The 16,182-nt window shown below is 40.0% G+C and overlaps 1 protein-coding gene across 3 annotated transcripts in view; it reads left to right on the plus strand.

Moving 5' to 3' along the window:
* The window catches only part of CNTNAP5 (contactin associated protein family member 5), a 981,662-nt gene that overhangs the window by 536,751 nt on the left and 428,729 nt on the right, over nt 1-16,182 (plus strand). For all 3 annotated transcript variants that reach the window (XM_045203156.2, XM_053918555.1, XM_053918556.1), the window contains one exon: nt 9,716-9,980. In XM_045203156.2, coding sequence (XP_045059091.2) covers nt 9,716-9,980 — 265 coding nt within the window. The remainder of the gene's footprint in view (nt 1-9,715; nt 9,981-16,182) is intronic.

Here is a 16,182-nt window from a genome sequence, read left to right on the forward strand (position 1 = left end):
CTGTTGGGGAGCCAGGCCCATGTCTGAGGCTACAGCATTCCAACCATATCATTCTGCTGCGTATCCTGGGGGCCTTGCATTCTCCTCCCATTCCTTTTGCCTATAGCTTCTCTATTTTCAGATTATCATTTAAGCAGAGATGAGGATAACTTCCTGGTGCCTTCCACAAAATAGCTAAGTGGCTTTATTAGTGTCACAGGCAATAGGTGCCTTTGGGTAGTGAAACAAATCCAAAGGAATGCACTTGCCAAACCAAGATAACTAGAAAAAGATGGTGGCTATCATCACTGCCTAAAATTTGACTGGAGTAAAATGCACAGAAATGGAAAATACCTATGAGCAAGTCATTAGTGAAGGCCCTGTTAGCCATAAGCTGTGTCCTGGACAGCCAACACAAGATTGGCAAGTAAGAAGAAATACTAAAAGGGAGTGAATCCCTCACAGAGAGATAAGAGAAAGGTAATGTCTATGTGAGAAATTCAGACACTGTTAGTTTTTGCTGTTAGGTCTAAAGTTTACCGTGTGCGTCCATGACCTCAACTGAAATAAGCAAATAAATATGTTCAATCACAGAACACAAATATAGCCATTTGTGAATGTCTTTCTTCTCACTTCTGCTAGTCCTCATTCTAGTCTAGTCGATTATGGCAGTTTTTTCTCTGCTGAAACACCCTGTGACCTATGAACAAGTGATAATGGATTACATGTATGGGGATATTTGACAAACATGGAGCCCATTAGCTCACTGTTTAATATATTTCAGTCTATTCCATCTATCATACACTCAGATTCAGACTATGAAGGTGTTCCCAACTTTGTATCCGTAGGCAGAACATCATCTTCTGAAGTTGGTCCCTCTGTACCCAGATAAGGCCTATGTATGACGATTTATCTAATTCAATCAGTAGTCACATTACAAAGTCTTAATTAATACCAAGTTCTTTCTATTCATTGTTCCTTGCCCGTCAGTCTCCAGGAAACCATGGTAATTGGTTATGCTGTAACTGGAAGACATTCTTGAACCGCTCCACGATGGAGGAAAGGTTTTAGTTTTGTGGATTTTATTGGATTTCAGTCAGCGTTTGACAAACTTCAGATGTGGTGGCATTGTGTTCTGGATACATTTGGAAGGAATGTGTAGCTCAGAACTTGTATTCTCTCTCATTGTTTTCTTACAACTCCCATGGCACAGCCATTGGACCAACACCTAGCTAAGTGACATGCATATAATTTCTCTCATTTTATCATCTCCAAGAAAGTTTTAACTACTGTAATTCCTGGTAATCTTTGGCATCGATCCAGCATTCTCATTGTGAAGTACTGTAGGATCCTTTCCTGAAAAGGGGAGAGGAGGAGGAATAGACAATGGATTGACAACAGGGTTTTTACTAATTTGGTTTATTTTTTAAAAAATATGAAAGAGTATCATCTTTTGCTTACTTACTATTTTTATATCATTATGTATAGAAACTTTTGTTCTACTCCTTGCAGTTAGAAAGAAATTGGTAGGGAAAAGGCCTAGGTTTCCCTCCTTATTCCCTGAAATATTATAAAACAGGGTCTTTTAAAATGTAAATACATAGTTACAATTCTCATAACAACAACAGAAATGATTCAGAGATGCCTTTTCACCATCCAAATAAAACATAGGTGATACAAACATGAGTGTGCAGTATCAGATTCCGAAAGAATGAAGGAACCAGTGAAAACCCTGGAATCATCCACTTCAACAACCAGCAAAAGAAGAAACTAAGTCTCTAGAAGTGACTCATCTCAGGTTAACGAAGAAAGGGACAGACCTGGGAAAACAGAAAACGAACTAGTCAGGTACATGTTCTCATCTGATCCTGAATCAGCCCTCTATCATTATTCTCCCAACCATAACAACAGAAAATAAGGATCAGAGAAGATATGACTTTCCCAGTAAATATTTGTGATAAGAATTCAATTCTGTCTAAACTGAGTAATTTCATTTTATTCTCAGAAGTCAAAGCCAGATGCTCTACACCTCATTGTAAATGCATTATATTTAAGATCTATACTAGTATTAAAGAATAGATAATGATTATGAGGCAATATAAGAAATACGATATATGTAATGTCACATTACACATATCTGTGTTCTGCACATATGTGGATATATGAATAAATGGTATGGTAACAAAAAGCAGTAAAAGCCAGTGTACAAGCTGTTTTAGGGATGGAGGGAGTCTGGAAAGGCCTGAGACATAGGCCAGGAAGGAGGACCATTCAGCCTTGGAGGGAGAGAATGTGAGGGAGGGTGCAGAAACCTGAAAAAGTCATTCCTGGTGGAGGGAGTAAGGCAGGAAGTATCTTTAGGGAGCAGGTTGTCATAGTTAACTCTAAAAATTGCTGGGACAAGTGAGCTTAAGGACTTGTGTTTGCTGTCAGTGTGTCTTCACACCCTGGTGGGGGTGGAGCCAAGTCAGGGGAAAATTAGCAGCAAAAGTCATCTCTGCTTTTTCTTATTTGAAGTCCCTTGTATAACAGAGGGTGGGAGCCACACCTGAGCTTCCTTCCTCTTAGTCCTGTACAGCATTTCCTATCAGTTTTAGCAGCAAAATATTTGTTACTTTTCTCCCTCTCCCCATTTGCCATTCTAGACAGAACTTTCCACAAGACCTTAACTGTTGCTGTTGACATGGGTGCAATAACCACCTGAAGCTGGCCCTGGGCCACCCTTTGTGCACACAGTACAGTCTTTGCTCCCCTCTGAGGGGTGCATGTGAGTGCTTGTACTGGTCTCTACATCAGTTCCCTCTTCACCTCTCTTAAACCCCTTTTATTGTACCACAGGATCAACTTCCGGTACCTCAACATGATCTAAAGGAGTATAGGATTATATGCCTTTCTGTCTTTTTCACTTCATCTTGCCTGCTGTTATGCTTCCTTCTAGACTGTGGTCAGCAGACTTCCTGCCAGACCCTTAAATATACCTCACGCTTTTGTGCCTCAGGCCTTAGCAATTCTTTCCCTCTCTACTCAGATAATACAACACTTCTCCTCACTCTCCAATTAGCTACTCTTGCTCTTCTGTAAAATCTCTATTCCAATGTTGCCTCCTTAAGGCAGCCCTTTGTGACTTTCCAGATTGGGACAGGCTTCTTTTGTACATGACTCTATGTTCTGTTCCAGCACAGCAATTGTTGAAATAGGGGTTTCATGCTGTCCTCTCAAGGGAGGGTCTCCTTGTGGAGGATAAATCAATGAGAAGGGTTTGCTTCCTCCACTCACACAAACATGATGCTTGTGTTTCAGGGGCCTGGTTGTCCTTAGGAAGCCATCAAACTTTACGAGTCACATAGGGACCAACATTAGTCCTTGTTGGTTTTGGTACAAGACAGTGTTTTTACATAGCTGTGGGCAGTCTTTCTAAGATAATCTATGAGCATATATTTGGGGTTTCAAAGTTTCATGCTTCATCCACAGAGATCCTACTCTTACAATCCAATTAGTAATTATGGTCAAAATGGGCACTTAATGACTATAGAGTACAAAAGATCATGATCACATTCACGTATATAACTTAAAAACTTCTGTGCTTAGCACATTGTTTTACAATGCTTGAGAAATTTTGAAGTCTCTAATAAATTAAGCACACAGAGAATGGAGAAAGTCTGGGAACAGAGCAACCTTCTAGGCAGGGGGATGGGATGGCAGTTGAATTAATAGATTAAAGAGGTGTATAAGGTAGAATGTATACTGCTCACTCTTTGCCACTCTCTGTTTTGGCACTATTCTAAAGAAAATTGTCTTGCATCATAAAATTCTCTTCTAAATCACTGGCGGCAACTCCCTCAAACACCGACTTAAGACGAATTCTGAAGTCACAAATGGCATTATTGAAAAAGATTAAATAGTCCATGTTGATTTCAAAAGTAGCACTTTGTCACTTAGCTGATTTTTTTTCTGTCTACTTTGGTGGATGGGTTGGATATGGATACTCCTGAGGACTGGTGAGTTTCTGCTTGCAGCCAGCATGGCTGGGAGGGCGTGTAAGCAGGTGTCAACACAGAAGCTGTGAACTGCAATCACTCACATTCCCAGAAGAGTTGGGTCACATTTGGGACAGAAGTCACTTCCCATCCACTCCCATCTTGCCTCTTCTACTCGCCCTTGGACTCTGCATTGGAGAACATAGTAGGGGTATGCTCTAAAAACTGAGGGTGGGGATAGCAGAGCAAAATATGAAGGGAATGTGGGGGAGAGAGTGGAGGTGCAGGGCCAGCAGTGGACTAAGGAAACCATCTAAAGATGGAGGATATGCCCCAATACATTTTAAAGGTTTCCTGCTTCCTGATGAGCAGAGTGTTGATCTTCACACAGTCTTACTTAACCAGTGAGAATCCCTGAGGCATCAATTTGGAGTTCTTACCCCCAGAATCTAGTCAGGGATACCTGAGTGTCTCATGAGTGTTCCTCAAGAAATTTTGAGTCCCCTTGCCTGCTTCACAAGTACTTGAGGCCCATTAGATATTATAGTAATGGAGTGAGTCTGAGAAAGGGACCTTCCATACTTCTTGTCAGATGTGAGTGAGCTGATCAAAGGGGAGAATCTCAGTTCTTCTGGATCCCAAATTTCTTGAGGGCCACCTTCCATGGACGTTGATGCTAAAGACCCTCAGAAAATATTTAAGGTTGAGCTAAACATTGGATTTTAAACCAATAGGATCTTGAGGTCCAGAATGAGTCTCCCCAGAATGTACCACCATGGCATGCAAATTATTTCAGGCAGAAATCAAGTGAAGGCCAATAAACTCAGGAAGAGTTTTTTGTTTTGTTTTGTTTTATATTACCTCCCCCTTCCTACTTAAAGAGATTCATATAGAAAAACCTGCTTCAGGAAGGGGATTATTATAATCATTTTAGCATATTCTCTTTAACATCTATGAATTAAGTATGATGGGTAGGGATGGATCCATGCAAAAATCTGTTCACCAGATTCCTCTCTGCCCCATTGTTTCTAACTTGTCTAGCAAGAATTACTTTGTCACTTTCTCAGCTCCCTCTGAATTGCCTATTTCCCTTTTGAAATCCCAAACCTACCCCCGCTTTCTCCTTTGACCCAAATGTCATGTATAACCCTGTTTGCCTCACTGTTACTGAAATTTCATGCTAATGTGAATTCCCCGTGCACACACATTACAAATTTGATTTCCCTTGCTGATTTGCTGCATATCATTTACATTATTTGACCAGCCAGAAAAACTAAATGGGTGAGGGGGAAGTTTCCTTGGCTCCCACAAGGGAGAAGGGGAATTTTTACAATCTCCTACTCTCCTCCCTGCAGTCTCTGCATTGCTTTCCATCCATTTCCCTTCCACACAGCTTCAAAATTGGGGTACCGCTCTGCTATGGCAAATTTCTTACCAGATGAGGTGTTACTAAGCTCAGGAAAAAAAAAGGAAAATAAATTTCTGATATCTCCTCACTTCACTGCAGGAGTATTTATAATTTTGCTTATTTCAGAAGACAGCCCATCTCAATTAAACTGCTATCAGTGGGGATATTTTCGTTCTTGAATGGAAATCCACCAGAAATCAAACAAAAGCAAATTAAAAAAACAGTGAATATCATGAGCAAGTTAGGAGATATATTTTAAATAATTTTCTTTATTTATTTTTAGAGAGAGTGGAAGGGAAGGAGAAAGTGAGGGAGAGAAACATCAATGTGTGGTTGCCTCTCATGGTCCTCCACCTGTTGACCTGGCCTGCAACCCAGACATGTGCCCTGACTAGGAATTGAACTAGAGACCCTTTGGTTCGCAGGCCCGTGCTCAATCCACTGAGCTGCACTGGTCAGGCAAGTTGGTAGATTTTTTTTAAATGGTGGCTCCCAGTACAGAGGAGGACGGTACCAAATGGTGGCTAAAACCAATGTCTTCCAAACTAAGATTTGTTTCCCATTGTCACTGCTGATGAGGAATAAGGGTTTTATTAAATTACTCACCTTCTTTAAGCACAGTCTGTACACTCTTTAAACAGGTGCAGTGTTATTGTAAGGAACACATGGGATCTGTATCGAAGTGTTTGGCCTCCTGCAGTCTCAGTGGGCAGCATAAACTCTGTTTTTCTTTTGTTGTTGTTGTTTTGTTTTTTTGATGGATAGCAGGAGCTTTACACTTTGACACATGAATTACCTTCTGGGGATCTAGCCTACAGAGAAGAAAACATCTAAGCAGCTAAAGCAAATGATTAAAGCAAGAGTATATTCATAGCAGCCTGCTTGATGAGTGAATCATTAGAAATATACTATTGGTAGAAGTTTGTTTGGAGATAACTGCATGTTTTCAGAAATACAAGACAATCATGCACAAACATGGTTGGGACTCCAGGAGACTTTTCCAGACTATGAGGTATTTACAGCTTAACAATTAACCTGCTCTGAGCTATACTAGGTATCTACCCCACTACCTGGCCACCTTAGTGGGAAGTTGAAAACAGGCAGCTAGTCAAGCCAGGTATTATCCTTTCGAAACTACCTGACTTTTCTTGCATAAGTGGCATTGGCTACATGTTAAGCATCATGAAAAGGCAGCCATTCAGGCCTTGGAAGGAAAGATTTATGTGGAACTTGATATGTCTATGACAATTCAGATGAGAATATTGTGTTATACCTACCAGAATAAGTTTGCTGCATTGTTGTAGATTAATTTGGTGTCTAATACTGATGAATTGTAGGGATGGAAAGCAGCATGTGGTTGGTTATAGGGTTTGAGATAAAAATTGCAAGTGGTTTTCATAATGTAATGTAATGAAAAAATGCAAGTGGTTTTCTATTCATGATTTATAAGGCATCCCCTGCTTTCTTCTCACTCATCAAGTAGAAATGACTCCAGCACATGGCTTAGCTGGGCACATACACATAGTTCTTTCTTTCCCTGTAACTTCCTGCTGCTGCAGAAGCTTACTCTAGTCATCCTCAAATAAACTAAGACCAGATTTTCCTTACTTGTACTAAGGATAATCTTCTTCCTCTTCCTTCTGATTCTAGTCTATGTACAATTAATATCCCCCACCTCAAGTCTTTTCATCCACCCTCTCCTCCCCATGCTTTTGAAAACACTCTAAATGAATTAAAACTCTTGCCCAAATCATTTCACTGCTTCTAAGTTTGACTGATAACATTAACAGGCATAAAAGGGCTTTTAAAGTCTTCCTCATAGTCCCTGGCCCTCCCTGCTCCACTTAATGTTCTGCAACATTACCATTCTCTGTAATCCCCAGGAATGCCATTTTGCTAATTTCTCCAAACGTTTTGCACCCCCATGTGCAGTTTGCTGAAAAAGTTGGCTGGGCGTACTTCTATCTCTCCTTTCCCACTTTGTTGCAGGAAAACCTCCCCTTCCTTGTGAAACCTTTGCTCCTGTAGTTATGTCTTGCTACCATCTCCCCTGGGAGCTGGCAGCTATTTCTCTTTTTAGCACATTCCACATTGTAACAAAGTTTTTTCCTGTGTATCTCTTTTTTATTTATTTATTTTTATTTTTTTAATATATTTATTGATTATGCTATTACAGTTGTCCCATTACCCTCCCCACTCCACTCCATCCTGCCCATCCCCCTCCCTCCCACATCCCCCCCCCCATAGTTCATGTCCATGGGTCATACTTATAAGTTCTTTGGCTTCTACATTTCCTACACTATTTTTACCCTCCCCCTGTCTATTTTCCACCTATCATCTATGCTACTTATTCTCTGTACCTTTACCCCCCTCTCCCCCTCCCACTCCCTTATTGACAACCCTCATGTTCTAGTTGTTTGCCTAGTTTGCTCTCGTTTTTGTTTTATGTGTGGTCGTTAATAGCTGTGAGTTTGCTGTCATTTTTACTGTTCCTATTTTTGATCTTCTTTTTCTTAGGTAACTCCCTTTAACATTTCATATAATAAGGGCTTGGTGATGATGAGCTTCTTTAACTTGACCTTATCTGAGAAGCACTTTATCTTCCCTTCCATTCTAAATGATAGCTTTGCTGGATACAGTAATCTTGGATGTAGGTCCTTGCGTTTAATCTTGGGTAATGTAATGATGATGTGCCTTGGTGTGTTCCTCCTTGGGTCCAGCTTCTTTGGGACTCTCTGAGCTTCCTGGACTTCCCGGAAGTCTATTTCCTTTGCCAGATTGGGGAAGTTCTCCATTATTTGTTCAAATAAGTTTTCAATTTTTTGTTCTTCCTCTTCTCCTTCTGGCACCCCTATAATTCGGATGTTGGAAGGTTTCAAGGCGTCCTGGAGGTTCCTAAGCCTCTCCTCATTTTTCCACGTTCTTGTTTCTTCATTCTTTTCTGGTTGGATGTTTGTTTCTTCCTTCTTGTCAATACCATGGATTTGAGTCCCAGTTTCCTTCTCATCACTATTGGTTCCCTGTACATTTTCCTTTGTTTCTCTTAGCATAGGCTTCATTTTTTCATCTGTTTTTCGAACAGATTCAACCAAGTCTGTGAGCATATTGATAACCAGTGCTTTGAACTGTGCGTCCGATAGGTTGGCTATCTCTTCCTCGCTTAGTTGTATTTTTTCTGGAGCTTTGAAGTGTTCTGTCATTTGGGCCATTTTTTTTGTTTGTTTGTTTGTTTGTCTTGGCGCATCTGTTACTTTAAGGGGCGGAGCCTTAGGTGTTCACCGGGGCGGGGTAATGCTGGTCGCTGCGCTGTGACGCTGTACATGGGGGAGGGGCCCAGTGGGAGCAATGGCGCCTGCCTCACTGTCCTCCGGATTTCAATCTTTCACTCCAATACCCACAATCAAACTGGGCCACTCTGGTTCTGGTTCCCGAGTAAGTGGGCCTGTGCACACTCTAGGCCCCTGCGGGTCTCTCCAGCAACCTCTCCTGTGAGGCTGGGAGTCTCTCCCGCTGCTGCCCCAACCCCCACGGGCGTTTTCAATCAGAGGTTTGAGGCTTTATTTCCCGGAGCTGGAGCCCTGGGTTGCACAGTCTGCTTCGCTGCCAGCTGTTTGTCAGGTTTATCTGTGGGCGAATGTGGTGCAGCAGGGTGCTACCCGCTGCTCTGCCTGCCCCACTCTCCGCCACTCTGAGTCTAGCCCTCTGGGTTTATCTGTGCAAATGTGGGGCTGCAGGGTCTGCTAGTGCTGGGACTGCCTGCGCCATTTGTCCCACACTCCCCCAGTCTGGGTCCTGCCACAGCCACGCGAGTCCTCTCTACCCCGGTGGTGCCCGTCTCTGCCCCTCCTACCAGTCTGGATGAATGTTTATTTTCTATTTCCTTGGTGTCAGTCCCCCTTACTGTTCGATTCTCTGTCAGTTCTGGTTGTGCGAGGAGGCGCAGTGTGTCTACCTACGCCGCCATCTTGGTTCTCCTTTTCCTGTGTATCTCTTTAAAATTTATCCCACTGCTCGGCATACAGTTGGTTTTCAATGCATATTTATTCAATAAATTGATGTGATTATTTTTTTTATCTGGTTCTTTAAAAAATAAGATGCTTTGAATCCCCCCACTCCTCCCAGGTCTTTGATGGCCATCTTTGTAGGTAGCACTGTGATCCTTGACACAGGAATGGGACACAATCTTGCTGGTGTATATAAACAAAGCTGACACATTTTTTCCTTTAAAATCTTGCAGCTGAATGTGGAATGATCCTAAAATTAAGGTCAGCTCCAGGTGGTTGTTTATATCAGCTGTCAGACTGCAGAATAAAAAATGGCTTTTATATGTTTCATTTTTATTGTTTTCCAGGGCAATGTCACTTTTTCCTGCTCCGAACCACAAATTGTTCCCATCACATTTGTCAACTCCAGCAGCAGTTATCTGCTGCTGCCCGGCATCCCCCAAATTGATGGGCTCTCAGTGGGTTTCCAGTTTCGAACATGGAACAAGGATGGTCTGCTTCTGTCCACAGAGCTGTCTGAGGGCTCGGGCATCCTGCTGCTGAGCCTGGAGGGTGGAACCCTGAGACTCCAGATTCAGAAAGCAACAGAACGGGCAGCTGAAATCCTCACAGGTACCATCTGCTCACAACCACTTGGTTGATTTCTAATTCAGCCAAGTCAACAAATGTTAGATATTCTGACCAAAACATACAGAATCTGATTCCCAGGGAAGAGGATGATCCAGTGTTCACAAATTGACTCTCAGTCTGAAGAGGCAACAGATTTAGCTATGCGGGCTTTGGCAAGTCCCTTGATTTCCTTGTCCCTCAGCACTCTCATCTGGGAAGTGGAAACAAGGATTCCTATCTAATACTATTGAGCATAATATAGACCAGTCGCAGAATGCTTTGCTAGGTCTCTGCAGCCATGGTATATGTTATATGGAATTCACTATATTCACTCATGAAAGGCATTATTTTCCATTTTCTAGATGAAGAAGTGAATCACAGAGGCCAAATAACTTCCAAAATCACATGACAATAAGTGATGACACCACAATTTCATCCTGATTTTCTGACTTCACAGTGTATAGCTTCCCTACATGCCACACTACCCTCAGACTTTTTGCAGTCACCTAATTCTATGAGTTTTTAAAAATATTTTTAAATATACATTTTGACGTATTATGTAAATACTACTACATATGGCATCTGGCCATGGCAAAAATTTAAAAATTATTCTCTAATAGTTAAAGTTTGGAAAGTACTTACTTTTATAGTATACAGTGTTTATTCTAATGTATAGCAATATGGAACAAATCTATAAACAAGTCATACCCTGGCTCTGCTGTTTCTTTAACACAAAACAGTGAAACTTTCCCCCTCCTTCTCCACTTGTTATCTTACTAATCAGTGACTTCACTATTTCCAGAAGCAATGGGTTGACATAGCTGGGAGGTACTCACTGAGGTCAGGCCACACATAAGGCATTGGATTAGGACTGAGACATGCTATTGGTTCAACAAATCTTTGATCACCCTCCCTGTATATACCATATTAGTCAAATTGCCTCATCTGTGTACCCTGGGCCAATATTTATTCTGGATTACATGGCATTGCATTTTTACTTATTTTAAATCTCTCTTCCTGCACTGGACTGTGAGTTTTGTTATCTAAATAAATTAGAAAAAATTAAGTTAAATCGAAAAAAATGGATTTAATAGTCAAGATTAGGTCAAACTATGGGAGAGCCTCAAATGCCAATAAGTGAACACAAAGGCCCCTTAAGCCCCTGGGAATAGCAGAAATGCCTGGGTCTGGGAATCAGACAGGTCCAAAAGGCACCTCTTTTCATTACTATTCTTTGGCCCTGGATAAACTTCTTAACTTTGTCTCATATATAAATGAGGGTAATTCATTACCCTCATTTTAGTTATCTACAGTTGCAAAACAAATTATAGCAAATTTTAGTGGTAGTAAACTTTTATTATATCTCAGTGTCTGAGTCAGTATCTAGATGTACCTTGGTTGGGTGATTCTGGCAGGAATCAAGTTGTTAGCTGGGGCTGCGGTCATCTCAGTATTCAAATGGGGGTGGATCTGTTTCCAAGCTCACTGGTAGGCAAATGGCAGGCCTCAGAAGACCCACTTGCAAGCTTAACCCCATGGTCTCCGCAGAAAGCTGCCTAATGATATGAGGGCACTCTTACCCTGGAGTGAGTGAGCCATAGGCAGTGAAAAAGACCACATGAGACAAAGCCATAGTCTTCATGTAACCTAGTCCTGGAAGTGGCCTCCCATCACTTTTGCTATATTCTGTTCATTAGAAACAACTCAGTAAGTTTAGGCTGTGCCTTACCTGAGAGAACCATGCAAGGGTGTGGATAGCAGAAGCTTAGAGTCTATCTAAATGTAAGATATAAAAATTCTTCACAAGACTCTGCTGGAATAAAATAAGATAGTGTATCTAGAATCTTTGGCACAGTGTTGAAAAGCTATTTAGGATTTTTTTTTTCTTTTTATACTGACTCAAGACCTATCTATAGTCATAGAGTCATAAAAGCTAAGTGAATGTGTACAGTCATAAGACTTTTATAAAATTTATAAGATTTCCTGTAATGGAGGTGAGTTAATAACTTAGGGACATAATATTTTTCCTGTGCAGAGTTATAAAAGTTAAACCTCAGTCCTCCTTATTTGAAGAAAATTGTAAGCTGGCACTGGGCTATTGCTTTTTAATCAGCAAGATGTTTGAGGACAGAGAATTGTCAGCCTCAGGTCACAAATGTAGTTTTAATACAGTTCCAGCCCAGGCGGCACTTTGCTCTAAAGCATCCAGGTGCTGCCTATATTATTAAGCACATGTCAGCCTATTAAAACATATTTATGAGTGAGATAGTGGCTGGGAAAACTGTTGGGTTACCCAGCTGCAGAAGGGGAAAAAATCGCCAGTTATTTTAGAACTGTCTCTCAAAAAATAAGTAAAATGAGGTTTTAAAATATGCTGACTGAGTTTCTGAAGTTTGTCTCAGAAGTTTCTTGCTTGATTCTTTTCTCAATTTTGGCAAATTTGAACTTCTTTAATTTTTCTTTCAAATGGATCAAGGTTTTGTGTCTGCTGGCAATTTTCTACATGGGGGAAAGACAGAAGAAAAAGCAAACAAAAAATCAAACAAAGCTTTCTTCTCCCTTACATTTTTTTAGGAAATTATTTCCAAGGTACTTGAGATAATATTGCCTTTTTAAGAGATGAAAATTTTCCATGTATAAAGAACTAGAAAGTATTGACCATTGTCCCAATAATGACACATCATAGAAAACAGAAAATAGCAGAGGATCCAGGTATTTCAAGGTTTATTTCAGAATACCTTAGGTGCTCCTAACACCATAGGTCAAAAAGAGAAGGTGGCCCCCATGGTAATGGCAGGACACTGATGCCTGGGGCATCCATTCCCGTTTTGCAGGCTCTGTGCGGTTGGCATTTTTTTTGGGGGGGGATGTTATTTTGGGCTTTGTGCATTGGGGATTATGGAGAGGAGTGCAGATTGAATGCATTCTCAAAATAGAAGGGAACTGAGTGTGCTCATTCTCTGGGATAAAGTTTTAAAACAATGAAGGACAACAGTGCAAACTCTATCTTGCATTTTTTTTAGTTTTCTATTTTTGTCATGTTCTTTCTTGATTGCCTTATACATGTGGGCATGAGAAGAAGCTGAGAATACCATGTCACTGAGGGAGTTGTGGAAGTAGAATCAACAATGCTATGGGTCTCAGGAGGGTTAGACCTGAAGCTAGAACCAGCCATGTAATGAAAAAAATACACTTGTAACGCACATGAAGGAGTTATTATTTTTCCAGAATGCACAGGAGCAAACTGAGAATCAGAATTAAGTTAAATGGGTATGATGGGGTTCATCCTCAGGCCTTTCCTTTGGATTCCCAAGATGATGGACTTTACACTGCATCTTGCTGTCACCCATATTCATGTCTTTATATCTTCAGCAGCTTAAAAAATTAAAATTTAAAGGAATCCTGCATTAGCTGAAATATTTACGGACAAATATACAATAGGCTATTAATGAAAATAGGATATATAGGATTGAACATTGGGTTTTCCCAAAGTAGTTTACTTAGTAGTCTTATTTTTGACATATTTTTGAGTCAACTAAGATTGACACAGATGATGAACTCACTTTCTTTACAGAGTTGTAATCTTATTTAGCTAAGGTTAAAATATTATAAAGTAAATCATGCATATCTATAATCAACACACACTTGTGCTCACACAAACACTCCACACACCAACATTTATTTAGTAGATGTGACATACTTTTTAAAGACTTTTTGATTCTTTGGTAAGAAAGAGTATTACCTCACACTAAGTGACATGAGATATTATTAAGGGTCTGTCTGTTCCCAAAGATTTTGGCCTATATTACACAGCTTTTCCCGTTCTAGTCACCCCTGTGCTCTAACCCTATATGGAAGCCTTGGGGCTGGACAGGAGCAGGAAGAATACCTTCAAGGAGTCCTGCTGCAAGGTGCGCTTTAGGCGAATCTTCAATTAATGAACAAATATTTGGTTTCCCTACTTTATGCATTTCAAATCTCAGTTCTTTAGCACTTTTCCTGAAGTTCCATGTGTCATTGAGACTCTATCTCTCAAGTCCACATATGTTCAATGAACAATAGATACTATGTTCTATTTTTTAATAAAATAAATGGCTTCTGTTTTAAAGACTCTTAAAAAGATGCATAGAATGGAGTCTATTGTTCAAATCGACCTGAATTACAACAAAAACAACAAAAAGGAAATTCTATAAAGGTAAAGGAGACAGCCTGGTTTGTTTCTTTGGAAATAAAAGCAGGATTTTTTAAATTTGGTAAAACATTAATAAACTAAAGAAAAAGCTGGAACTACTATAATAATTTTCAAAGTGATCTGCATTTATTGTTAGTTTTATTTTTTTGATGGGAAAAATGCTAGGGAATGAGAACAGTATGAAAGAGGTATGGGGATTCAGTCAGTAAAATTGAAGTCTGTTTTTTCTACTTTAGTGCTTCTGAAATGTCAAGTCCCAACTGTCAAGCAAGTCTGGGCAAAGAATTTAAACTCAGGCCTTAAGGGTCAGAGCTGCAGACTAGCTGCGCTCAGCATGATGCAGAATGTAAGTTTTGTTCTGTTAGACCTCAGTGCAAAAGGGGAGAGTTGGTTTAGAATTTCTGCAGTCTCTTTTAGACCTTTATATGAGTTCTTAAAGAAAAACAGTATGTCAACCCTTTTCCTTATCTTCAAAGAAATCATTAACCCAAGACTGTTCTTTTGAAAATGGAGTAAGTAGCCTTGATTATCAGGGGTATTCAGGGTCAAACTCCCTACTAGAGGTTATGCTTTTCAACTCCTGTAATTGTGACCCATATAGACTTAGCTGCCAAAGATTCAAATTTGAGGGTTGTTTTGTAATATTCTTTAAATTATATTAGGATTATCCCTCCCCCCCTCTCTGCATGTGTGTGTTGGTTAGGGGGTGTTATCAGAATATGTAAGTCATTCAAACTACACAAATACAGTTACTGGAGTTATTTCATTAGGAGAGAAAACAAGACAAAGATATTATAAAGGTCTTTAAACACAGGACAAACTTTCTTACAGATGAGGGTTTGTATGTGTTTATATCACTGCAGGAAGTAGAAAAGGCATAATAAGGCCACATGGCAGAGAAATCACTTTTGGTTTTTCATTAGAGTGTATTTTATTCAGAGCTTTCCAGCTTCACAACATGAGGCTTTGATATCACTAGAGACATTAAGCCCAGAATGGAATTTTCAGGATTAAAGAATGAATCTCAGCACAACTTAATGGAACCCAAAAGATGGAAGAGGAGGTTTCTGGGCAGAGGTTTCCTACCTGGCCTTTGGGCACCCCTAATGATTATTAGAAGGCCACAGTTAATCACAGGGCACAGAACAGAATTCCTGGGCAAAAGGAAACAGCTAGCAAAGATTCAGGAATCACCAAATGCCGTGGGAAAGTTTCGATCTTCAATATGAGGCCATCTCAGCTCAGCCCATTTAATTTCTAGTAGGCACAAGCAATAGTGTTTATCATATTCCCTCAAACACATAATTTTTCAGTATTGCTCTAGTTCTTTGAATGGTAAGATTTAGAGAGAGAGCTTTCTAAAAATAACAATTAAGCAATCCATTCTAATCAGTCATTAATTGTTCTTTCTCTAGCTGAAGAGGTCATACAATTCTAGCAACATAACCTTAATTAACAGGCATAAAGGATATTTATTTGATGATTTAATATTGTGTTTAAATTTAAAAAGTCATCCTAGATCTATGGTCAAAACCATCCCACTTATCTTTTAGACTTTATAACAGCTGACATACTCTCCAGAAACCTTCCTATAGCAGGTCAAGTGCCCTGTTATCCAGTCTTCTAGATCTTTTCCTTTGTAGCATTGAACCTAAGTATGTGTATATATGTATGTATTAGTTTGCTAAGACTGCCATAACAAAATACTACAAATTACATAACTTAGAAATTTATTTTCTCACAGTTTTTGAGCCTAAAACTCAAAGTGTCAGTAGGGTTGATTTCTCTCTCTTAGCTTGTAGATGACTGTCTTCTCCTTGTGCCTTCACGTGGTCTTTCCTCTGTGCCCATCTGTTTCCTAATATTCTCTTCTTATAAGGATACCAAGCATATTGGGTATGGGGTCACTCATATGACTTCATTTTACCTAATTATTTCCTAAAGGTCCTATCTCCAAATAAGGTTCATTCTCTAATACTCGGGGTTACAACTTCAGCATATGAATTCAGGATG

Source organism: Desmodus rotundus, chromosome 2, assembly GCF_022682495.2.
Source record: "Desmodus rotundus isolate HL8 chromosome 2, HLdesRot8A.1, whole genome shotgun sequence".
NCBI classification, from domain to species: Eukaryota; Metazoa; Chordata; class Mammalia; order Chiroptera; family Phyllostomidae; genus Desmodus; species Desmodus rotundus.